This window comes from Equus asinus, chromosome 9 (genome assembly GCF_041296235.1).
Source record: "Equus asinus isolate D_3611 breed Donkey chromosome 9, EquAss-T2T_v2, whole genome shotgun sequence".
Classification (NCBI taxonomy): Eukaryota; Metazoa; Chordata; class Mammalia; order Perissodactyla; family Equidae; genus Equus; species Equus asinus.
In genome coordinates, this window is record NC_091798.1 from 20,483,631 (window position 1) to 20,509,970 (window position 26,340).

The 26,340-nt window shown below is 36.3% G+C and overlaps 1 protein-coding gene across 2 annotated transcripts in view; it reads right to left on the reverse strand.

Annotated features, from left to right (window-relative positions):
• Positions 1-4,776: 4,776 nt before the first annotated feature.
• Positions 4,777-26,340, reverse strand: part of GABRA1 (gamma-aminobutyric acid type A receptor subunit alpha1) — a 57,625-nt gene continuing 36,061 nt past the window's right edge. For both annotated transcript variants that reach the window (XM_014842751.3, XM_014842752.3), the window contains 4 exons: positions 26,168-26,311; positions 17,082-17,234; positions 12,309-12,511; positions 4,777-7,661 (listed from right to left, as the gene is read on the reverse strand). In XM_014842751.3, coding sequence (XP_014698237.2) covers positions 7,350-7,661; positions 12,309-12,511; positions 17,082-17,234; positions 26,168-26,311 — 812 coding nt within the window. In that variant the 3' untranslated portion in view covers positions 4,777-7,349. The remainder of the gene's footprint in view (positions 7,662-12,308; positions 12,512-17,081; positions 17,235-26,167; positions 26,312-26,340) is intronic.

The following is a 26,340-nucleotide window of genomic DNA, read 5'->3' on the forward strand; positions in this document are numbered from 1 at the left end:
AAGAAGCTGAACTTTACATGTGGATAACTGCCCTCCAAGTAAGTCGATTCAGTTCCCACGTGTCAATTCACCAACTCTCAGCGGTAGTCTGCACAGAAATAGGAGGGCTAAGGAACACAGAATCACCAATATTAATAAAAACAATTTTAAACGTTTCTATTCTTGTACTTGAATAAGTGTGTTAGAGAGAAGAGCCCTACAGGATTTTGAAGAGACCCTTGTTGCACCCTTCACCCTAAGACAATGGTGATGCCAGAAATTCACATTCTATTCAACAATGTGGCTTCACAACTTTTAATGTTGTGAACATCTAGGCAGTGTTTCATTACGGTATGCACATTTGCTGCCCTCTAAAACTACATCATTCTGAGCATAAACGCTATCTCATCTTTCAAGATTGTAAAAATTTGTAATAATTATAATATCCACAGACATTTCCCTGCTCTTACAGCAGTTGAAAACTAGAACTAATGGGCAAAGTAGAAACAGTTACAACCAGTAGGAGCAAATATTACTTCTTGACCTGCAAATAGCTGTGTTATAACGTAGAGAGGAGGGTATAGTCTCATTTATGATGTCTGAAATTGAATTTCCTCTTTCAAGGAAAAAACAGTTTAATTTTCAAGACTATTTGAGTTTTATTAGGCAAGAAAAAACCTCCTTTTTAACAGGTTCATTGAATTTTATTTCTTCATTTTACTTATACTCAATTTTCCATTTGTGGGTTGAATTTATTACAGTTACTGGTTTTACACTGAATGAGACAAAATCCCCAAGATCTATTTCAATGAAACTTTGAATTCCTTCTCGTTGACAATAAAGTTATAGACTTTCCCTAGTAAAGCCATACTTCATCATTTACATCCTCAGTCTTCCCTACTTGCTCACCTCCATGTATTGTTACTTTAGTTTCCGAATAAAAACCAATGAATTGATAAACATAGGCTGTGGATAACATTGATACTGTGTGCAAAGACTAAAATAACATCTCAGATCTGCTCTTGAACTTCTCTAGTAACTTTATCACTTCCATTATTCTGATTTCCAAGTCCAGATTTTCCCTTTAGATTTACGTTTTTTATGATGTCTGTCTCTTTATTGAGATTCTGTATTTAATGTATCATTCTCATGATACTTTTCTTTATTAGCTAAACATAGCGTTTTCCTTCTTTGAACACACTTATACTGCTTTGAAGTCAGCCCACACTATGGATGCCTTATTTTCCTCATCTTCCTGTTAAATTTCCATTTCTGACTCTTCTGCTGGTATATCCTTTGCTTTAATCAGGACTGCAACTTCTGGTTACCTTTAGCATTGGCCTTTGTATTCATTTGCCTACAAGATTGCTACTGTTTCCAACAGCATCCATGGGTATAGGACTTTGCTAGCTTTGCCCCAAATTAAGTAAGAATTCTCCAATGGTGAAGGTTTTTGTTTACACAGCTTATCCTTCACTGGTAGTATTATTGGAAAAATGGAGCTGAAGAGGTCATGAGTGTAATTTCATGTTAACACATTACATATAAACATTCTTAGAAAAGTTTTTTTTAATACTCCTAACTTTGTTGTATGGCATTGGTTGGTTTCCAGAATCCTGAAATTATTGTTTTACAAAATCTGTCAATTTCATCATTGCTTTCGGGGACTGGATTTGCTCAGGTCCTTACTCTGCCATACTAGAAATATGCACATTAATTATTGTTATCCCCATGTCCAGCATAAATGAGCATCAGAAGGAACTGTCCAATGGGCCAAGACAGTATTTAAAGTGAGATCTCTGGCTCCAGTGACCATGCCCTTTCTGCTACAATGGGTACCAAAGCACCCATGGTGGACCCTCATCATCTCCAGCTTATTAAGAATGAATTTTGCTTTTGACATGAAGTGACTATTCTCTATGTTATTTGTAATATTTTATAAGATTATTAATTAAAAAATAAACAGGCCATTAGTTGAGGAGATCCAGTGTAATTTTTTTTTAAAAGATGAGTGTTAAAGGTATCAGCTTTAGAATGAAGTACAAATTTTTTTTAAAATCTGGCAACATCACTTACTTAGACAGCGTTTTAGGCGAATCAATAGACACGTATGAATTTCTTCCTTTATAACTGTACTGCCCATGGTAGACTCAAAGAAGGTAATATGCATAATTCTACTTTAATGGACTAGTAATGAGAAAATAATCTTTTCCATAATAACATGTGCTACATGTTATAGTTAGAGAAAAAAAGGTAAATTATCAACCAGAAGCAAAAATAATCTTAATATTTTACAGCACCGAGGAAACTTTGACTTCTCTTTAGACCATAAATGTTTTGCTGAAAAACAATGTGGGCTTGAAAACTGTAAGTAATCAGCATTCTCTCAAATAGAGTTTTGAAGTTTGCTAACTAATAGTGAGGACAACTTTCCCTTTCTCTGTGAAATAATCATAACACCAAACTTAGTAGAGCTGCTCAATTAATGAGCATCAAATGAATGCATGAATCCATGTAGACAGTCTGAAAAAAAGAGTTCACTAATTGGTTGCTCAGAAACCAAATTTAACTGGCTCATGCGTTATGTTTGACAAACAGACTAATCTCAAAATTGTAGTTAAGAAGAATTTAAAATCAAGGGTTTTTTTGGTAATATTAGAATATATAGCAATACACAGCCCTTTTTCCCACATCGCACCAAATAGCTAGAGCTGAGGCTAAAGAGGGCAGGCACGTACTGCTTCCCGCAGTCCCCAATGCTTCCCTTAGTGTCGTATTTGGTCTACTTCACACGTATATGTTTGTTTTCCCGCAGCAGACTTTGAGACTCTCTGAGGCAAGTTTTAATGTGTTATTATCTTTTAATGAAAAGTCCGTCCCTTATCACCAGCAGCCATCCCCATCACTAAAGTGCCTGATAAATGTTGAATCATCCTTCAAACCCTAGTTCAGCTAACTTTCCATAAGTCCCCTATCTCTTGTACATTTATTTGTAGTTATACTTCCTGTTTACAGTATTATAACTTGAGGTTCATTTGGATCTCTACAAAATTATAAACTTTCCAAGAGCGTACTGTCACCTTCATCTCTGTCATCTCAGTACCTACCGCAGTAGCTGAAGGATTCTGAGAGGTCTCAAATACTTAGCCAGAAGTTAAATGGCTAACAACTCACAGGGCTGGCAGTATATCCCAAGCCCACTGACTTGTGGTCCAGAACCACTTCAATTCCTCTTGTATTTCAAGTTTCATCTTGGACATTATTAGTTCCTCCAGATTCAATGATCCAACCTTATGAAGAGTGGCAAGGTATTCCTATTACGTGGCACTGAGCATCCTCTACTTTTCTCACAATATTTATATTATTACCTTTGCCTGATTCTCTGTCTTCCTCCTCCATCAGACCTGTGATTTTCCTTAAGAAAAAAGGCCATGAAATATTAGTCTCTACATCCCTTTCATCCAGCACAATACTTAACACAGAGTAGAGACTCAGCAAATGTTAGTTTAAGCAAATGAAATTAACATTTGGAGTTAATTTATTTGACTGAATTCTAGCTATATTGTAATCAAGTCATACGATCTTTCTTGTTGGTCACCAGCTGGGTAGATTTTAGAAAACTCCAACAGAAGGTCTTAATGAACAGGTATAATGCAGTTCAAACAGATGGTCAGCAGCAATGCCAAGTTCATTCTTATTTTGATTCCTTTGCTAATTATTATGGTGAACTTTGACATGAATGCAGTTTGATAACCAAAATAATCATCATTTATTACATTCATTTGTATGAGAGCTAAGAAATCAATGAACATGATGGCTCAGGTAGTTTACATGGGCAGTTGTATTTGAATTAAATAATTCATTTGGTTGGAAGATTTTAAAGTTATTAATTTTTCTAGGTCCTGAATCATTTTTTAGGAAGATACATGCTTTATTTGTTGAAATATAATTTCTTTTGGCCTTGCCACCATCTGACACAGAAAGATTTTGCTTCATGTGGTCTTGTCTCTAGAAACCAGGTACAGTTTTATGCCTGATAGTCGCAAATGATATTGAAGTGATTTTTCTATTGTCCTTTGAGTAATTAGAAATATTTTGCACTTTAATCTGACTTTGTGGTTAAAGAAACACTAAGAAATTCAGGATGTCCTGGGGGAGCTTTTAAAATTATAGTACTCAGAGCCCTCCCCCAAAACAATTAAATCAGAGTCTGCAGAGTAGATCCGACAACAAATTGACTGTGTTAACAATAGATACGAGCAAACTCTACTAGCATTTCAGCATTTTGATTCTACTCTACTTATGCTTTACAAATTTTGAGTTGAAATGATACTAGTAACCCCAGATACCAGGTGTTTAACAATTCTTCTTTTTAAAAGTAATTCTTTTAAAATCATAGTTTAGGATCATACTATTGCTACAACTTCAAAAATCTTCTAAGCAGCCTAGATTCCTGCTCGCAATTGGCACTTTGAGGTGCTCCTACCCGAAAATGTTTTAAAACAGGCAATGGTAGGTCCCATGAATAATATGAAAAGAGGGGGCAGGCCCCGTGGCCCAGTGGCTAAGTTCAGACGCTCTGCTTCAGCGGCCCAGGGTTTCACCCATTCGGATCCTTGGCGCAGACACAACACCGCTCATCAAGCTATGCTGAGGCAGCATCCCACATGCCACAAATAGAAGGACCCACAACTAAAAATATGCAACTATGTACTGGGGGACTTTGGGGAGAAAAAGGGAAAATAAAATCTTTAAAAAATAATAATAATAATATGAAAAGAGAGTCAAGCATTCCACTTTGTTATTGAATAATGTTAGCTTTATTATTATAATAGAATACAGTATGACATAAAATTAAGAGCTTTTGCTAAACTCTGTAAAGCAATACATGCATCTGCCATAAACAACCTCGATTCATGTTGGGTTTTATTGCCACTTCACTGCACTAAGGTGCAATAAACATTCAGTGTCATCTTTTAAAAAATTTTCCTGGGAGTAAACAGGAACTGTCCTCTATAAGAGTGTCTTTATTTTCAAGGAAGACTTAACTAATATTACATGGTTTAGCAAAGCACTGTAGAAAAGCTACATAGAATAATTTGTCTTTGATAAATTGTGCAATCAATTTATACAATAGATACTATCCACATATACTAACAAACTAAGAAATGATAGAAATGCAGTCATTGCATAGCAGAAAGCAGACTAAGAAGAAATATTCACATCTAATGAGCAAAATACAGACCAAATGTTAGCCATGAGGAGTCTGGAAGGTAAAATGCTTATAATAAACACATTAGGTTAACGCTGAAAAATAACAAGATAAACAACAACACAGAAGTTGGAGCCATATTTTATTTTATTATCTATACATGATATCTACACATGATACCAGAGGATGAAGCATCCTTGGTTCAGCCTTCATTGGCCTAGCTCATCGAATTTAGGCGGGACCAAATTAAACAATAAAACATATTTAGAAAGAAAACCAGAGTTTGTTTAGGAAAACACAAACCATGTATTTTCCTATATCATTGGATAGCAGCTTTTTGAGAAAAACATTGCTCAAAGCTTGGGTATGGATCCCAACTGTCTTATTTGGCAATTCTGCTGACAGGTTTATGTCGTAGTATTCTAAATGTGTGTAGACTGTGATCTATGGATTCTGAACACTAATTTTAAATATCTCTGAAGCTCTATCAGACAAAAGGAGACTTCAAAAATACCTTCTGCATAAATATTTATCTCTAAAACATACGGGAAGAAATGAAACAGACTAGAATTTTCATAGGGAGTATTAATGGACCTCTTGTAGTTAAAGCCCTTACATAGTATACCTACAAATATATTGCTACAGTATAAACGAAATGTAATGATATTACTCAATAAAAGTTATTTCCTGTACATTCTTTCATGAACTTTTATATTCGATGCTACATGTGGTACAACACTTATTGAAATGGTTGGTGTCAGCAAAGATAGTAATAATATACAGTTGATCTTCTAGCTTCCACTAATGCTTTTCCATTTTCTTTCTATATTATAGGAGCCTAAAATAGGGAAATGTGGCATGATTGGAGCAGATAACAACTGACATACTACTGTATACCAGACAACAGTTTGAAATTATAAGCTTTCTCTACATAAGTGGATTTCATACCCAAATAGTTTAAGTTCCTTCTGATTCCCACAGGCTATTCTGGTCTTAAATGCAGGCTCTAAAGGTGTTTCCACAGCACTTAACAACATTCTAACAGCTAAGAGCGGTGAGTCCTACACAACGTTTTAAGAACAGAACTTTAAAAAAAGTAAAAAATGTACAATCTCATGCTGTATATTTACATATAGAATTTATATATTCTATTTTTGTTTACTGGTCATAAATATCAATCTAAAGCTTTTAATGTACTGTTATATAAAATAATACATTCAACAATTCTAGAGCTTGCAAAATATTTTTGCCCCTCTAAAAACATCTTCATAATGAGAATCAAGTGATTATTGGACCCATGTGCTATGTGGATATAGACAGGGTATAAAAGGGAATCTTTTTTAATTGTTTTATTTTATTTAATGGTTTTTTTTTTTTTGGTTTTTCTTGAGTGTATATCTCTGCTAAGATGATTCCTCATCGAGTCTTGAGGTAAAAGCTCCGATGAGAGTGAAGTAGCCTATTTAAAGCATTTCTCTCCATTGGACTAAATGTGCTCTATAGTGAGGATGTGCACCTTTGCCTATGCAACTCCCATGAATTTTAAAGTAGCATTTACCAAGAAAATAATGCATTAGGCATTTTTAAAAGGAGAAAGAATGGGGATCTTCAGCTTTGGAAACAAAATGTTAAAGCTATACATCGGTTTTAAAACAAAACAAAAATGTAAGCACGCTGTCGTTTGTGCAATAAAGACATGGATTTTTAAAATCTGTTCTGCATCAAACATTCATAATTTATTCTTTTAAACACCTTCACATAAAAATATTTTTTGACATATACAGTATCTTCTTTTAAGAGTATTTGGAAATATGTATCTACAAATGACCTGGAGTGATAGCTCAGTTTTATTTTTCTTCTACTTTTCCTCATACCTTTGGACCTACTCCCCCCTCCTCTCCTCTTTCTTTCATTCTGTCTCCTTCTGTCGCGATTTTGCCTTCTTGCTCCCTCTCTGAGAATCCTGTCTCTCAGCTGTATACTCTGCTCTGCTCTGGACTGCCAGACAGGGGTCTGTTGTTCTTGTATGAATTATGGAAACAAGGAAACCTTCAAATTCTTTAAGACAGAGGCAATAAAGCAGATGGGAATTACCTAGTTGGGAACAGAAAGCAATTCCCAGTGCAGAGGACTGAACAACTGACTATGAATAAAGGACCTACTGATGTGGGGTGGGGGCTTTTAGCTGAGGCTCTCTGTTTAAATATGTCGCCCAATAGACCAAGTTAAAGATTCCAAAGAGCAGAGGGAAGGCTATTCTTGACAGTCGGTCAATTTTGCTGACACTGTTAAAGGTTTTCTTGGGTTCCGGTGGTTTTGTTTCTGGCTTGACTTCTTTTGGTTCAATGGTTGCACTTTTAGCAATGGTGGCTAAGCCAGGGTCACCCCTGGCCAAATTAGGGGTGTAGCTGGTTGCTGTTGGAGCGTAAGTGTTGTTTTTCTTAATGAGAGGATCCTTCACTTTCTTTGGCTGTAGAAGGAAATATAAAAGCATTTTGTTTAGCGTGGAAAGCAAGTTTATAAGCTGCCGAGCAAAGTGGCCCTTACTTTGAAACTCAAATCTGTGCTTTGCTTAAAATCTACGAAATGTAACTTCTGACTGTATTATTGGGATAAATTAAAAATGCAGACACAAATATCCAGTTACAAGATTAACAAGTTTGGAGACTTAATGTATAGCATGGTGTTTACAGTTAATAATACTGTATCATATACTTGAATGTAGCTTAGACTAGATCTCTAATGTTCTCACCTCAAAAAAGAAATAGTAACCATGTGACCGAGTGGAGACAGCTAGCTAAGGCTGTGGTGGTAATCAATTCACAACATATAAATGTACCAAATCAAGCACATTGTACACGTTAAATTTACACAATGTTGTGTGTCAATTATATCTCTGTAAAGTTGGATAAACAATGCAGACACAATATTTTCCAGGCTGTCCCATCAAGAAGTAGAGTCTATTTCCCCACTCATTCAAGTCACTACATTTGTGACCTTGCTAGAGTGATGCTGTACTGGCTTAGGAGCCCATCCTCAAGAAGCTTTACAGTCTCAGTCTTTACCTTCTGAAATATTCCACTGCCATGTGAAGTGAAGCAGCCGGGACTGGACTACTGAGTGACCAGAAACCATGTGCACCAAGAGCCCCAGCCAGTATCGGGCCCTAGTACTGCGAGAGAGGCCATTGTGGATCTTCTCTCCCTGGCAGAGCCTCCAGTTTACTGCAACTATGTAACTGAGCCCAGCTCAGACTAATAGAATTGCCACCCAGGTCATTCTCAGCCCGAAATGCGTGGTTGCTGTTTTAGGTCACTAAGTTTTGGGGTGGTTTGTTTTGTAGCAATAAATTACCAAGACAATTACTGTTTGCTCCTTTTCCCCATATTACAAATGGGCAAATGATAAAGCAGGGTTATTCAGGGTATCCCGAATTCAAATCTTGATCAGTGCCAGCTGCTCATCAATGATTGACAACTGCAGCATTTCTTAGGGTTTCCGTCAGATAGACATTTCTAAAAAATGAAGTGGAACATTGTTTAGAGCTATGTGGTCTGATACAGTTGCTACTAGCCACTTGTGACTATTGAGCACTTGAAATGTGACTAGTCTGATTTGAGATGTGCTGTAAGTATAAAATACACATGGGATTTTGAAGACTTAGTGTGAAAAAAAAAAAAGAATGCAATACATTTCCTTAATAATGCTTTGTATGGTTTACACGTTGTAAAGGTAATAGCTTTTATATATTGGCTAAAGTATATTATTAAGCTAAATTTCACTCCTTTATGCTTTTTGAATAAGGCTATTAGAAAATTTTAAATTGCACATATGGCTCACGTTTGTGGCTCATTTATGTTTCTGTTGGATAGTACTAGTCTAGAAGAGTCGTTCTCATTCTTTTGTGCACTAAATCACCAGTTAAAAATTTTTTAAGTGCAAATGTCTTGGGCACAATCTCATATTTTGAATCAGAATTCCTAGGAGTGGAACTTGATTATTATGCCAAAAAATCTATACAGAGAATATCGATGAGCAGCTAAACTTGACCAACTAGAATTGCTATCTGGATAATTTGTATTTTTATTATCAAATCACAATGAAATATTACTTCCAGAATACCTGATGCTTTTTACAAGGCACGTCAGGAATTCTAACGAGTTAATTTCTTTATTATACAGCTCTGTGAACTATCTGCTACTTTTTCTCCCCTCCAAAACCTTAAGCATATATTAGGACAAAAAAAAAGTCCGGATTTTTTTTTTCTAGTATTATGTCACTAACATCAAGGCCACTTACTTCAAGTATATGTACACCCATTTTGTAGTGAAGGCAGATTTGGTTAAGCTTTATGAGGAGTGGCAGAAGTTTCCATAACTATTTGTACAAAAATAAAGTGAGTAAATGTGATTCTCTCTGAATATGGTCCAAGTGACTACAGGTCATAAATAGATATGATTTATTTCAACACAAACAGCCAAACAGAACTTGTATTGAGTCCATTTGTTAAAAAATAAGAGTTCTACTATCAAAGGATACGTTAAAAAGCAAGTATATCCTTCAGATAAAATGCATATGTATCCTGATGTTGAAGAGAAAATGGGTTCCAATCTATTCAAAACGTCTTGAGTGACAGACACTCTGTTAGATAAACTGAAATGAACAATCTGCAACAGGAAAAATTCTTGAATAGTTGATATTATTGATAGATTTCATCTCTCCCAGTGCCAGTATATCATAATACCCCAAAACTAAAATTTCTCAAGCTAAGTTTTTAGTAATAATTAATAGTTTTTTTCACTTCTGAAAATGTTGAGTTCCCTCATATTCTCTAAGAAGCTGATATTTCTATCAGCAATTAATCGTATGAGGATGGATCTTAGGCAGGCTATTGTATGCTCACCTGATAATGTGATGACCTATGGGAATTTTCTTTTTCCATGTTAGAGACCAGAAATTTAACTTACCTGGTTACAGGAAAAATATTTTATTCACCCTCTCTGAATGTCAAAATGAGACCTGCATCATACTCTCTGTAATAAGCGAATTAAATTGGCAAAGCCCTAGGGAAGATTTTTACAGAGGCATAAATAATTTATAGAAAATAATGTCTTTCTCATTAGGATGATCAATATAGATATAGATGTAGCATTTATAAATATATATGTACATATCGGTATAAATAAGATATGACTACACCAAATCTATATATGTACAATGAATAACAATGACTGTAGATTGATAGAGTTTAAAATACTTTGAGACACAGAACTTCAAAGACAATGTGAGGTCAGGGAGATAAATATAAACTGAACTATGAGCTCACCAATGCCTCAACTCAAATTCTATGCTTTCAGACCAAATTCCATTTCATCTAACCACTAGTCACTAACACCTGATACTGATAAGCCAGAATCTGAAAGACACTGGCTTCTTGCAGCATGCAGAGAAAGTATCAGGATAGAAAAGTAACTTTTCCCATTGCTTACACTTCACTTTGCAGTTGCAAATCACCAATGTTTGCCTATTATTAATTCTGAAAAAATCTTTAGTGGAGCATTTCAGTGATTCCACGTCGTGCATTTTTAAGATTTTCATGTCTATGACCATGGGCTACGTCTTACAATTAGTAGTGTCTTAGGATCACCCATCTCGGGGTTTGTCTCTCTCTTCTTTGGGCTGCCTTTTCATTCTAGGACAAGTGGAGGGCATCAATGGCTAAGGCAAGTATTTGAGAGTAACTCTATCTCCACCCTCCCGCCCCTCTCCTACTGGTAAATGCAATCTCTTTATCTTCTCTCTATCAAACCTGAGCCAAGCTTCTTGGATTGCAAATTCAGAGATTTTTTTTTTTATACTGAGTAAACATGTCACGACAAGGTGAATTTTGAGAGCCTGGTTCTGGTACATGTTGGCTGCAATAGCATATCCTATACAGAACCTTCTTTGCTTTTACTAGTATAGGAGATGATTGGGATGTTCAACTGATTCATTCATGGCTGAAGGGTAAATCTCAAAGAGCTTTCACTTGGCAGCATATTACCTTTCTCACTTATACATATATTAATGGTACACCTTATAATTAGTAACACTTTAGATTTTATTAAATATGATAAATGTTTCCACCACAAAGGATTCTCTTTTCTGGTACATTTGTGAAGATGTGGAAAAAGTATCACTAAACAGATTTCTTTATTGCAGACCCCCTCAGACTCTTTAATACACTGTGACTCTGTGACCCATCATGTGCCATTATTCAAGTATATTTTACCACAGAAGTGTATTTCCAGGGGCTATCTCAAGGGACTAGTATTCAGTGGAACAGAATTTTGGGACAGTCGCTGTAGAATGACTCCTCCTGGTTTACTTCTAGATGTCTTATGAGCTCGGTGTCTCTGACCTTGCCCTTCTTTCCACCATCCCAAGGCTCGCCTGCATTCTGACATATTTTCCTTCAAACCTCAGAAGTAGAATTATCCTCCCGACTGTGCTTTAAAATCCGCTCTACAGTAGGTTCTAATCGAGGAGAACAGTGATAGTCTTGACTGGATAATTTTCTACAACGAAGAATTTTTCTGTCATTTCTGTGTGTCATGATCCTTAAAGCAAAGCTCTATTTTGGAGGGAGAAAATATGTTTCCTGCTCTGCACTTCACTGAAAATTGGAGATAATGCATTTTGCAAACGCGATTAAATTGAGGCATTATAGTAATAATATATGACCAAAGTGATTAGGCTCAGAAAACAACCAACAGACTATGATTTTTAAGTTGTAAAAATTATAAGGGTGTGTGTAAGCTTATTTGCTCCTAATGTCAGGTTTGTTAAAACTGTTCTCAAATCAATAGAAACCATAGGAAAGCATATTTGAGGCAGAATGTTTACCTTTGTATCTCTCCTTTATCCCCTTCGCTATACACATCTATCCGCTCAAACAACTTCTCTCCTTAGCAATAACAAAATTATCATAGCACTGTACCATTTATGACAGAAGAAAAAAAATCCTCATTGCCATCTTTCTGCAACTTTCATCCATTCTCCCAATTCCAAACATTCTATCTCATAGGTTTAAAAAGACATAGTAGTGATATATCACAGGGGATATTAAAGCATTTACCTTTTCTGGAACCACACTTTTGCCATCCCATGCATAACCTCTCTTGGTGAAATAGTTTACTGTGGCAAACTCGATCAGAGCTGAGAACACAAAGGCATAGCACACTGCAATAAACCAATCCATAGCAGTTGCATAAGCCACCTTAGGGAGGGAATTTCTGGCGCTGATACTCAAAGTTGTCATGGTGAGCACAGTTGTTACTCCTGAAAAGAAAGAAATTAAGTGAATTTGTAATTTCAAACCACAAAATTTCATCCCCGGAGTTCAGCATACTTGCGGAAAGGGAAACCAACAGGACCACGGAGAGACTGTTTTCTAGTTCAGCCCACTTTGGTTTGAGACGGATGAGTTTTACTTTCACCTCAGTGTAGTTTTCAGTTCATGGTGTGGCAGTACTGAGGGGGATCTGTTGGAGGGCTAAAGTGCTCTGCTATTGAGAAGCTGTGAATAAGATAGGAAACACCTTTAAATGGGCATCTTGAACATGGTGTCCTGGGGAGGAAGGAAATATTCCCTCACTGTCCCCAACTCTTTGAAAAGAAATAGCTCTTCACTGTCTCTGATCCACAAGAAATCTCTGGATCTTCAGCTCTGTCTAATATTCCACTCATGTATCCCGAATGTATAAACCAAGAAGCCAATATCTTCTTGATAATTGATAGATCATTGCATTATCTTAGGATAATATTTTCTTACATTATTAATTCTTCTGCTTTTATGCTATTTTTTCTTGATTCTGAAATAGCCATTCTTTTGAAGAAATTCCTGACATAACTTACATGTAACTTCTTTGAGGTCACATAGCTCAGAAGTGGCAAAACCAAAATTTGAACACAAGTTTTTCTGACTTAAATGCCCACAATCTTTCCCTTTCTGTTAATACTGCTTTATCTTCCCTATCGTGTGAATCCATCTGTAGTGATTAAAATTATCCATATTCAGAAAAGTTTTAAGTCAGTTGTTTTTAGTTTATTTACATAATTATGAGTTGGCATGTGAATGATGGTATCCAATAATGTTCATTTAACAAATTAATATTATCAAACTAATATGTAATGTACTGTACTAGTTAGAATATTTAAGATCCTTTTTAAGCTGTTTGAAAATGTATAATAAACAATTCACAGTGACCCAAAGCAGGTGGCTCAAGCTGTATGGTGTGGAAAAATTCTAACCCCTTCCGGTGACTAGTACCAACCTCACCACTTATTGGCTCTGTGGCTTCGAGCAAGTTAATTAACTTCCAGAGACCTCAGTCTTCATATCTGTAAAAGGGGTAATTTAGACTTCATTCTCTTGACTGTCTGTATCATTGTTGAAATTCTAAGAGAGGGAAATTTCTGCACATTCACAAGATTATTTGAGGATTAAATATAATATGTGAAAGCATGTTAAAGATGATAATTATTGTCATCGAAGATATTGTCATCACATGTCTAAAACTCGTATCTATTATTCCTCTTTTAATTAATTTTTAGAGAATCAACAGGGTCATACAGCTAGTAGGTGGCTAATTTGTCGAGGCTGCTTTAAACCATCCAATATTCCATAGTTTTCCAGGAATTTCAAGGCAGATAATCTTTGTAAATATATTAACAAGTCACAGGATTAAGAAGAAACACTGAGGCTTTATTAAATCATATTTTTGAGACATGGTCAAGTTGTAAGGAATAGACTTACTTTGAACTTTGGAGGTGTTACAGAAACTTCTGAGGCATTATCCATATTACATAACCAATAGATGGTTTAAGGAATATTGGCTGGAAAACAGCCCCGAGATTTAAATACCAATATTTACTTGAGCAAATTGCAAGGTAATTAAATGTCTGTATTTAGAGAACAGAGCAACCCAGTTTCAAATCCCAAGTCTGTAAGTGCTCAATGACCTTGGGAAAATTGCCTCACGATTCTGAGCTTCTGTTTTTTGTTTCTCAAATTATTTCCTTGTCAATTAATTTTGATAAGTCTAACTCAGAGGGCTACTGTGAATATTAAATAAAATAGTGTAATAAAGTGTTTAGCACTTGGCCTGATACTGACTAAGGGCAAAGTTAATGACTATTATTATTGACAACTTCAGTCCTGTTTGATAAATTCCTGCTATGGTGAATTTCTATTTTTTGAAATTTTGGTTTATGTAGGCAGCTGTCAGAAGTAATTGGCGAATGGGTGTTCCTAAAACAAGTGCATCCATAAATTAAAAGCAGTTAGGAATAGTATAGAGAGAGGGGTAAGTGTGTGTTGTCTTACAATTCCTGCTATAGAGAAAATGAAGGGAATGACAGTGTACTAAGGATCCGTTAAGTTTCAATTACCGAGCCTGATAATTTACGTATTTTATTTTATTTTTCTCACTTAATCTTTTAAACAGTGCTATTTGACTTCAATTGTACTCTCGTTTTATAGGCAACTGAAGCTTAGAAAAATGAAGATTGAACCTAAAACTTGCATCTATCTGGCGGCAAAATTACATGACCACATCGCCTCCAAAAGAGAGAATATGGAAGGTCAAGAAAATGATGTTTTAAGACTTAAAAATAGCCTTCACTTTTGTTGCATTCTAGATGCCTTTAATAGACTATTATAAAGTACAACTTCTAGGATTTTTCCTCTTATTTCTTTAGACACTCATGGCCCTCTCAGGCATCTCACACAGCTCAGAGGAATGTGCTGAGTTCAGACTAAAAAGAATGGAAACGTGTACTAAATAAATGTTAAAAGGCTAAAGGTCTTCGAAAATTGTGTTCGTGATTTTATTGAACTTAAAACATTAGATATATAGCTTGATAAACAGAAATACTTGCCACAGCTGGGTGTACAGATATGTAGTTACGTTCACCAAAAGGGCACGAGTCAGCTGAGATACCAGATTGTTGAAAATGTTAAGAGCAATGTTTTGGATCTATAAAACATTCCAAAATGCTTTAGAGAATTTCCAAAAAGGAAGGGTAGGACTTGTTGGGAGAGGGGGAGAAAAATCTTTTTCACTATAGTGCTGGGCCCATTCTACAAAATAAACATCAAGTAAATATCTTGTGTGTGATAATTTGTTTTTGTAAAATTCCTAGTGAATAAAGGTCTCGAACTACATACACAGATAGAAGCGAGGATCTTGACAAGAGTTCAATCTTGAATTCTAATAAGCGGCTTCAATGCTAGCTAATCTTCACAAATGGAAATAAGGAAAACAAAGAGTTTGAAATGAACTATTCTTTTGCTTTATACCTGGATCCTGATGTAGCTTGTTCTTAGATTATCGTCAGGGCAAAGGTTCAGTGGTTTCCAACCTAGAAGCACTTTGCTAATTTCAGAAGAAAGGACTCCTTTTGGGGCACTTCTAGCAGAGTCTTGCTTTTTTCTGAGGTAACTGACTTTTCACACCTTGCCTGTTTTTGAAGGATGATACCAGAGGGATCTCTGCACATGAGTAATCCTTAGCTTAGACTGTAGGCTTCTTCAGGCTTTTATTCTGTAGTAAATGGTCTTAAATATAGCATGCGCCTTGCTGATATTTTTGGAATGGACTTTGCTAATTGCACCTTTCACCGATAAATAGGTGGTTGTTATTTGCTATTTCCAAATGAGTGATGTTGCCCACGACAACCCCATTTCATGTCTTGTCATTACAGTCAGATGGCACATTGGTTGTGGTACATGGTCTTTAAGGGCACAAGAGATCTAAGAGTTTGGATCTTACTCCAGACTCCTTCACCTAATAGCTTCTGATCTTGGGCATGGTACTTAATCTCCTGTGCTTTGGCTTTCTCATCTATAACACAGGGATAATAATTGTACAGAGGATTTTTTTAGTGTTAAATAAGATAATGCAGGCTTTTTTCATACAACAGAGTCTGATATAAAAGCACTCAAGAAACAGTATGTATGATTTTATTGTATTCAAATTTTAAGCTCCTTAATATAACTGTCATGAGGGGTGTGGTTTATGTCAAGGTCATTGCTGCATTCTGTGCCTAGAACTTAGTGGGAGCTCAAAGTAGCCTTCAAATTAAATTCCCTGAATGAATCAATCAATCAATAAGTTTATTGTAATGGAATCCTTCGATTATGTCTTTCTGAAAAGTACAATTAAGGTAGTGTAGTATGATACAGGCAGAAAATATGTCTTTATATGAAATTTAAACTTCTAAAATAAGAAATTAAGGGGTGAGTTATCCTAAAAGCTTATTGCCTTTTAAACAAGTTTCCACTAGATTGCCCTAACTTGAAGCATCTAGAGTACTTAAAACATTTTAATAGAAAAAATTATATTCGTAACTCTTCTGAAGTGCACACATTAGGTAACGTGAGATATTCTTTTACTGATATGATGGTCGCAAAGGAGCTCTCCCTACACGAGGAACCTCTGCTTTCATATATGTAAGTAAGTAGCTCTGCTGATATTTTCTCGGATTCTCAGAATATACACTGATACATGATTATGTGTTCTAAATGTATGCTTTAAATATTAATGTTTCTGTGTATGTGTGTTTTAATCTATCCTGATGAATTTTATGCCTGCTTTATTTCACTTCTCTCCCAAAATATCAAATTAAATGTTCACTAATCCCATCTACTTACATGCACTGAAACAGTTTACTATTTAAGAAAAGAATTTTTTTGAAATCATGCTATAATGAGAATGGTAATTCCTTGAACTTTTCTTTGTACCAACTTAAGATTTCAGTGTATAATATTTTTTTTCATTCCATTTGCCATGTCACCAGTCTAACTTGCCCTCCCGACCCTTGCATGCTTGTCTTGATTGGCACTTACCAAAGACAGTCCTCGCTGGTACAGACTCTCTGTTGAGCCAGAACGAGACTTGGGAGAGAATAACCGTCATTATGCATGGCAGATATGTTTGAATAACAAAATAGCCAATTTTTCTCTTCAGGTGAAAATGCGTGGTCATAACAACATATTCTCCTAGAGGATGAACAGACAGTAAGGTTGAGCAATTTGACTTTGAGAAGAAGTTATCTCTGAGTTTTGCTATTAGCAGTAAAGACCTAGAGGTTTGACACATCCTTTCTCCATGTGACATTTGGTTCCTGAAGAGAAAAGCTTTCATCCAAGAAAGAAAAGATGCATTTTTAAAACACTCCAAAATAGCTCTGAGGATAAGATTGAGGTGCCAAGTTCTCATAGATATTCTTACATCCTAATCCTGGTACATTATACATTTAAGACACATCTGAGCATATATTTACAGATTGCCTTTAATGACCATAAAGGCAATGTGTTGGATCCTGATGACATACACCAATTGCTTAGAACAGACCAGATCTTGAGGGTTGTCCACTGCAGGAAAGATTCAGGCTGTCTGATGAAGGAGATTTGGCATCCAAATCAGGAGAGCCAAATTTTAGCTCCAGCACTTCCTTTCAATAGCTTTCTGACTTTGGGTAAGTCATTTAATTTAGTCTGATCTTCAGAATGAAGAAGAGAGTGGGATAGAATCCAGTGTTTCTCAAAATTTATTTTGAGGAACACTTTCCTCAGAAAGTGTTCTTTCAGGTGAGGCCAGGAAAATCTGCATTTATAACCAGCTTTTGAGCTTGTCCTGATTCCTGGCTTGGTCTGGGAAACAATGCAGGAGGTGTTTTTGTTTTGTTTTGTTTTTTAAATATTATATCTTTTCAATTACAAGTCTTAGAAGTTTTTAGCTTTATTCGCTCTGAATATATGCTGAGATATCTGTGGGTGGGTTGCTAAGAAAACATTACTCTCTTTTGCATTCATATTTCTCTATCTTTCTCCTTCCCTTCACCTCCAAACTTTTCCCTACTCAACCTGCAATTCATGCCTCAGCCACGGCCATCCAGCTTCAGCCTCTATAATGTGGCTAAAACTGCTCAAAACCTCAGTCCTAAAGATCTGCATCTTCAAGCTGACTCTTCGCCTCCTCTGCAGCATTAGGAATTAAGCACTGCTGACTGCCCCATCATCTTGATAGCCCACTCTGGATTCATATTCTCCCTTTATCTCTCATTTTGCGTTTCTTCTGCTAACTTATTGATTATTTCAATCAGGGAGTATTTATTGAATTCTTTCTTTCTGTTAGGCACTAATCTTCATCTTTATGCAGAGTAAAGGTTCCTGGTGTAGCTCTGTCTTCAGCTTTCTGCCCCATTTTTTTCACGACTCTAAGAGGGGATTTTCCTTCCCATCCCTGTGCTTCTAGTGTCATTTCTATACAGAGGGCTGCCAAATCTACATCTCTAAGTGACATTGCTCTCAAAATTGAAACCTGTATTTCCAAATACCTACTAGGTATCTTATAGATATATTGATTTTTCACTGACATCACAAACTAAATATTTTCAAAACTGACATTCATTAACCTTTCCCATAAGAAATAATGACCAGCATATAACAGTGCCGCTTTTCCACTTGGCATTCATCTCTAGATTAACAGCACTGTCGTTCGTCTATTCACTCAGGCTAAAAACCTGGAGTTAATCCCTGGATGTTAAGGAGGGCTTTTGAAAGAGAAAGGAATCCTTTGATCACCACAATTTTAATTTCACCTGTGCAGTATCTCTCGATCTATCTCTTATCTTGTGGCCACTGCTCTGATCTCCTTTGTAGATTCCTTACAATCATCTATTAGCTGTTGTGTTTGCCTCCAGTCAAGTCTTAACTCCAATTTTTCCTAAATTTTGATGTCTCGGTGATCTTTTTAAAGCATATGTAAACACCTTAAGATACCTTAATGGATTCCCATTATCTACATCAGGGTTTCTCAACCTCAGCATATTGACATTTTGGACCAGATAACGGTTGTGCGTGGCTGTCTTGTGCTTTATAGGATATTTAGACACATCCCTGGCCTCTACTCACTAGATGCCATTAGCAAACACTCTCCCCTCCCCCACCATGACAAGCAACGTCTCCAGTTTTACAAACTAAAAAGCAAAGTCTCTAACTTGGATTCAAGACTCGCCACATCCTAGCTCTAAGACGCATTTCAGTCTCACGTCTCATGTCACACAACGCATTTTCACATCTCAGAATCTTGACCTAGAAATATTCTCTGCTTGACATCTTCTGTTACTGAATGTTTTGGCTATCTATGAGTTAGGCTCAGCCCAAGTACCAAGCCCACAGTGGAAAAGGAAGAAATGTACTGTAGAAGAAATCATGTGCTTTGGAAGTAAATTAATTTGGGTTCAAAACTCAGATATGCTATTTTCTTGCTGTGTAGCCTTGGGCAACTCGCTTAAACTCTCTGATCCTGTTTCCTTATTTTTAAAATACTGAGAAGTATATTGTGGGGCAAATAAAGAATATGGACTCTAAGATTATGCTACATAAGAATTTTAAAATAAATTTCATGTTTTTTCTGCATGTTCTTCTCTCTTCTCCTCAATCAGAATTGGTAGAAGTATTGGTAGAAGAAATGCATTTACTCTCTATATTAAAAAATCATTTATGCATTCACATATGCTTTCATTACTAACGCTCATGAATGATAAAACCTGCCATTTACTGATGAATACTGAGTAACTTCAATTTTATTGATAGCTCCTGTTTATATTTATAATATCTCATACTTTTAATTTTAGATATTTATAAACTTATATCCTTCCGTCCAAACTGAAGGCTAATTGAGGAGCAAGATAGGTCTTTGGACATAGCATGGCCTTACATATTCTAAGTACTCAGTACCTGCCTATGGTGAGAGGCATGCACCGGGGCTTAAGGGCACTTGTTCAAATGAACATCCATGAGCATCTCTTTTGAAGGATACACAAAACGTTAACTAACCTTTTTTTCATTTTCTGTAGATACTTTTGGTGATGTTTTCAAGGTCATCTGAAAACAGTGGTCCAAATCTGAGAAAAACGCATGATACCAATTTTCCCAGGACTCAGCTAAACTGTGACTTGTGTGGACACAGCTATGTTACATTTCACCCTCCCGGGAGGGTGCATTATGATTCCTAACGATTCATTCAGTTGTGGTCTGCAAAATGTCATCAGCTCAAAGGATAAAATTCCATCTTTCATATAATATCAGAAAAATGAACATCTACATATATTCCATTATCATCTTTTGTTGTTCGCAATGTGACATTTTGGGAAGATTCTGCAAAGAATATGATTTCGGAGATCTGAGGAGTTATTATTTGATATTACATTTGTTTTATAAACCACTTCCTCAGTAACAAATGAAAGAAAGAAGAGAAGAATTTCGAATCTTTTAAAATCATCTTCCTAAATGAAGTAAGAAAATCTAAGAAGTTCCGGTGCAAAACGTTTAAATAAGGAAAGGAAAAGGCAGCAAAATCAGAATCATGTTGTAATAGTCTAAAAATGAAAGAAAAACACAAAAGAAAATCAGTCGCCTAAATTGGATTGAAAGAGTATGTCTAGACATCAAGTGCTTATGCACGAAGCATGTTAAATTCTTTTCCTCCAATTCAACAGTCCAGAAGGATTTTAACTCATATACCCTTTAACATCATGTAACTCTGAGGGACGTTTGTAAATCAGATGTGACAATATTCCTGATACATTACAATAAAAATTAAGGGGAGTGGAAGAAACGAAGCAGGGACATAATTTTGTAAAGCAGCATCAAGGGCTTGTTTAGACCTGGCTCCCATTCTTTGCTTTCTTAAATGCTAGTTACTTAAAGGGTAAATACCTTGCTTAACTTTATTTGACTTCAGTTTGCTGATTTGTTCAATTAAAATGATAGTGTTTTACTTAACTGTTCCTGGGATGCTGTGAAGATACAATTAAATAATAGATGTGAAAGCACTTTTGGAAAATTCTGAGTCACACACAGATTTACAGTGTAAAGATAGAAAGATTAGAAATGTGTTCTCTCCAGCTCAAGAAATTAACCATTCACTTCTTCAACAAAATTGTCGTAAACATTGATTCCATGTAAAGCTGTCATTTTCCTTTCAAGTATTCTCAACTTAGTGTTTTCTACAGATGCTAACTTTTAAAGAAGAATGAGATATCAAAAATATCATTGAAGGTGGGGTTGGTATTTTAAAATCTGCTTCAGAGAGTACTGAAATAGAAATAAGGAAACAATGTTTAGAGTTTTAGGCCAGTTAGCCTCTCTGGACTGTCTTCTCATCTTACATACAAATAGATGACCAGATGACTATAGACTCTTCCTCTGTCACCCCTGGTTTTCACATTTTATGGTTATAAATATTTCTCTGGAGATTATGTACTAGGCTGTAGGAATGCGAGCCCTGGGGCTTCTTTGTAGAATATTCATCACCATTGTTTCTCCCTGGTTGGGGAAGACAGTTGAGCTCATTCATTTTGACCCTGCAGGGTCATCCTTAAATCAACTCATGCGGAGAAGACTGTCTCTAGAAAAGAGCATCCCGCAATTTCTCGCGGTCATCTGTCCTAAGGATAAACAACAGCCATTCATAAGGAATAGACATTCTTATTCAGCAAAACCAACCTACATTTTCCTTGATCAGATTTGTCTTTTGACTTAGGTAAAGATGAGGACTTTCTAGTCATCACTGTATGTTTTTAAAAAAAGCATTACATACTATTACATTCTTATTGTTTTCTGGCCATGATATTCTTCTTATGCCGAATAACTAATTTAATTATTTTTACTTCTTGGTATAAATCATGTTTTCATGTTCTTTAATCACTATTATAATTTTTTCCCTGGGCTCTCTTTAAAGAATTACCAATCAAGCATAACGTGGTGTAGCAGAATGGGACAGGGGGCCATGCCTGGGGTCTAGTTTCAAACTGCCTTTCCTGATACTTCAAGCAGAAATGATCTCTTCTTCATGTCATCCTGTATCTCTCTTGTAATAACTCCATCATCATTATTAATAGTAATATTTAATGTTTATTACATAATTTTTTATGTCAGATACTCTGCTAAGCAGTTTATATGCATTTTTCCTATTTCAATCTCAGAGCAGCTCGTGAAGTAGATCCTCTTATTATCTCCAGATAGTACAAAAGGAGAGATGAACAGAGAAATGTTGTGCCAAAGGTCACACAGTTAATGAGTAGTAAAACCGGAGTTCAAACCCTTGCAGTATAACTCCGGAGTCCACACTCTTAAACTCTGTGCTGCGCCACACAACAAATGTTGCTGCATTTTCACATGTCTATCTTGCCAGTTACTAGTGTGTCAGGTGGTTGAAAGCACAGACTCTACAGCTGGACTATCCAGGTTCAAATCCCAACTCTGCCACTGCCTAGCTGTGTGATCTTGGAAAAACTGTCAAACTTTTCTGGGCCGCAGTTATGTCCCACCTGGAAAATGGGGATAATAATAATGCCTACATCCTCAGATTGTTGTAGGCATTAGATGTGAGGATTAGAACTGTGGCAATACATGTTAGCTACTTATATCGCTCAACAATGAGCTTCCCAATAGTAGGAACTATGTGTCTGCCATCTCTCTTCTCCAGGGCCAATCACAGTGTCAAACACAGCAAATGAGCAAATGATTGAAGGGATAAGTGAATAAATGAATAACAGAGAATTGCATTGGATTTGAAAACTGACTGAACTCATCCTTCTGTGTGCCTGTAAAGGTATGCTCTGCCAGATGAATAAGTGCATTTCAAACTAAGTCTATAATTTTCTCCCGCCAAATCTGATGGCAGACTCCAAGGAAGGGATCGAACCTCTACTGTGTTTGCACTGAATTAAAAAATCCAGATGTTAGATTGAGACTCATATTTTTTCCTCCTGTGTCATTGAAGTGATCTAGAAGTATTTTGACCTGAAAGAGGTCACAGGTAGTAGATGTCCACATGTGTGTTGGTTGTAGGCAAGTGGGGCAACATCTTCTAATCTCCTAAGAGGTGATCTGAATTGATTCTCTCCCCACAGAGAATTTTAAGTTAGAAAAAGATGCTTTTTATCTAGTTATCCTCAATATGTGTGCTCTTTCCTGCCATCATTCTTAGTCTTTTGGCAGAAACAGGGAGGTAATAATACTCAATGTCATTTATCTTAATGTTTTCAGGGCTCCACGAGAAGATGTGAAATATGAGATTGAACACCTTACACAAGATCTTTGTTTCTTCCCATAGAAGTCTATCATGTTGTGTTTTTGATGAGCTAAAGTAGATCCAGAGGAAGTGTAGTTCACTATCTTACTGTGGAGTTGAAAATGTACATTAAATTGAGCTCCTACATTTGAAAATTTACTCATTATTCTCCTCACTGCATCTCCCCCATATCCATTATGAGAATGATAAGAAAAAGCTCTTATTTTGTGCAATTAATCTTGCTGCTCTAGCACAGAATGATGACTTTTAATGGACCAAACCTATAAGGTCCAGCCAGTTTGGTGGTGGTGGATTGGGCCACTGTCTCTCATCCCATTGCCCCTATTTGTCACTGTATCTTTTTAGAATAACTATAATGCAGGTAGGTTGAATCCCAAGGAAACCAGAGGTGAGAGAGTTCTCCAAGTGCATCAGACTAAGCTACTCATTTTGCACACATGGGAACTGAGACATAGAGAGAGATATGGTGATATGTCAAGGTCACTAGTGCTAGAACTAGAATGGAGCCCTTTCTCCTCTGAGAAACCTTTGTGGCTTGTATATACTTATACTATTGCAGACACGCTCCAGCACTTGAATTACTGTTTCCCTGGCATCCTCCAACCTCCCTTCTAGTCATAATAGATGGGAAATCTCTTGAGGAAGAGTTCTATGTCTATTACTTTGAATGCCCTGGGCCTAGAACAGGGATTATTTGATTCCCAAGAAATACAGATTAACAAAATACAAGTCAACACCTGCAGCAACCCTTCCTTGATTATCCAAGGCTGGATTCATTTATTTTTTATTCATTAAGTCAAAATATTTATTTAGTGCCTCCTCTATATCAGCTACTATAGTAAATAATAGGGATGCAGAAGATAGACATGGTCCCTGCCCTCACAAAAATGTTAATCACAGCACTTGCCACCCATTTTGATAATTACAGTTTATGTGTTTGTCTTCCTTTAGCCCTCAGATTCCTTGGGAGCAAGATCTCTATGTTGTCTATCATTGACCCCAGTGCTTGTCACAATATCCAGCTTATAATAGCATTCAATTTTTAAAAAGTAAACACTGCTCGTTTTAGTATCTTTTCCAACATAACTTGTGAGGAAGGAAAATTTTCAGTATTTTCCGTGTTCTGGGATATTTTCAAGACTACAGCAAAAACTACTACATACCATTTTGAGCATCTACTATATAACACTCTGCTTAGTGTTTTATATTACCTCAACCTTAAAGCAAAATTGTAGTCCACATTCTTCAAAGAGACCAGAGTTTCTAATTGGATAAATAACGACCTTTCCACTATGTGATGTGCATTTCCAATGTGGACAAAGCTGGGAAACAATATTCTTTATTTTTCAAAGCAAGAGACACAAATATGTAAGCTTCTAGGGTAGCCATAGATGCTTTAAAACAAGCAAAAGACAGATCCTGCTAAGCAGGGACTACCCAATAATCATAGCAAGATATATTGACCTATTACTTGAATATGTTAACATGATCAGGGTCCCCATATAAAGTTTGAAATTTAAGAAAGAAATTTTTCTGAGAAAAATCTCACTCTTGTCCTTATTTATTACTACATTATCTTTCTTTAGAAGTTGCAAATCAGAGTGAGTGAACTAACTTAAAATTTTAAAGACAACCATAAAAGTAATTCTTGACCCTTGCTAAGCTTTCAATAATTGAACATAATTTAAAATTTTGGGATTGAGGGGGAGTAAGTTTTCCTAATTGTTAGAATCCAAATTTTACTTATGATTATATGGCCTTATGATCACATTCAGTTGGTTACAAAATGGATACTTGCATAACTAAACTCATCTTACTTCTTGCAATAACGTTAAAAATTTAAAATTTTGTATCCAGCTGTCTAGCCCTGTCTGATCTAGTTTTGAGTATTTCATTGGTAAAACAGTTACCATACTAAGAGGGATAGCATCTTACCCACTTCTGATTCCAAACTGGAGTGATGAGTAATGTGATTATGTTTCTGTAGGTTTTAGCTGTGGAAGATCCTTGGCTAGAAATACAGGGGGATTTGTAGAAGAAATTGGCTTTTTGGCATCCTGTATGTAATGATCACTGCTCCGAATTCACCAAGATTCATTGAATCATAGCATTAAATGGGGCCTGGATGATATTAATAGCTATTATTTATTAAGAGCTTTTTATTTTCTAGGAAGTGTGATAAGTACTCTTCATGGATTTAATTTATTCCTTCCAAAAGCCCTGTGAAGTAACCGTAATCAACTGGCAAGGTGGAGGAGTAAGAATTTAACCCAGCTGTTCTTCCCCAAGAGTTTTCATACTTAGGGACTGTGCTACACTGATCACACAGAAGCAGTGCTTTATTTTGCAAAGAAATGGGAGCCCGCTCTGTGGCCAAGTAGTTAAGTTCGAGTACTCCACTTGGGCAGCCCAGGGTTTCTCCAGTTCAGATCCTGGGTGCAGACATGGCCCCTCTCATCAAGCCATGCTTGGGAGGTGTCCCACATGGCAGAGCCAGAAGGACCTACAACTAGAATATACAACTATATACTGGTGGGCTTTGAGGAGAAGAAGAGGAAGCAAAAAAAAAAAAAAAAGATTGATAACAGATGTTAGCTCAGGTGCCAATCTTAAAAACAAACAAGCAGACAAACAAAGGCTAAAGGACTTTAAATGACAAGTCCAAGGTCACAGGTCTATAGAATTTATGCTAGTTCTCAGCTCAACTCTTCCCCAGTTCAGTGAAATTTTTTTCCCTCTCTAGTTATGTTATTGAAGGACTCATTGAATTTTCATATTCTTACAAAAACTTTTTAGGCTCCGTTCTCCATATCTGGAATACACTTACCTGTACTGGACTGAACAATTCCTGAGTCTACTGTTTGTCCAAGAAGATCATACTGGTTTAGGCGCGACCCATCTTCTGCTACAACCACTGAGCGTGCTGGCTCTCTGGTCCACTCATAAACAACTTCTGCTCTCGTATAAGCATCTGAAAGGAAAGAATGAAAAATGTCCACA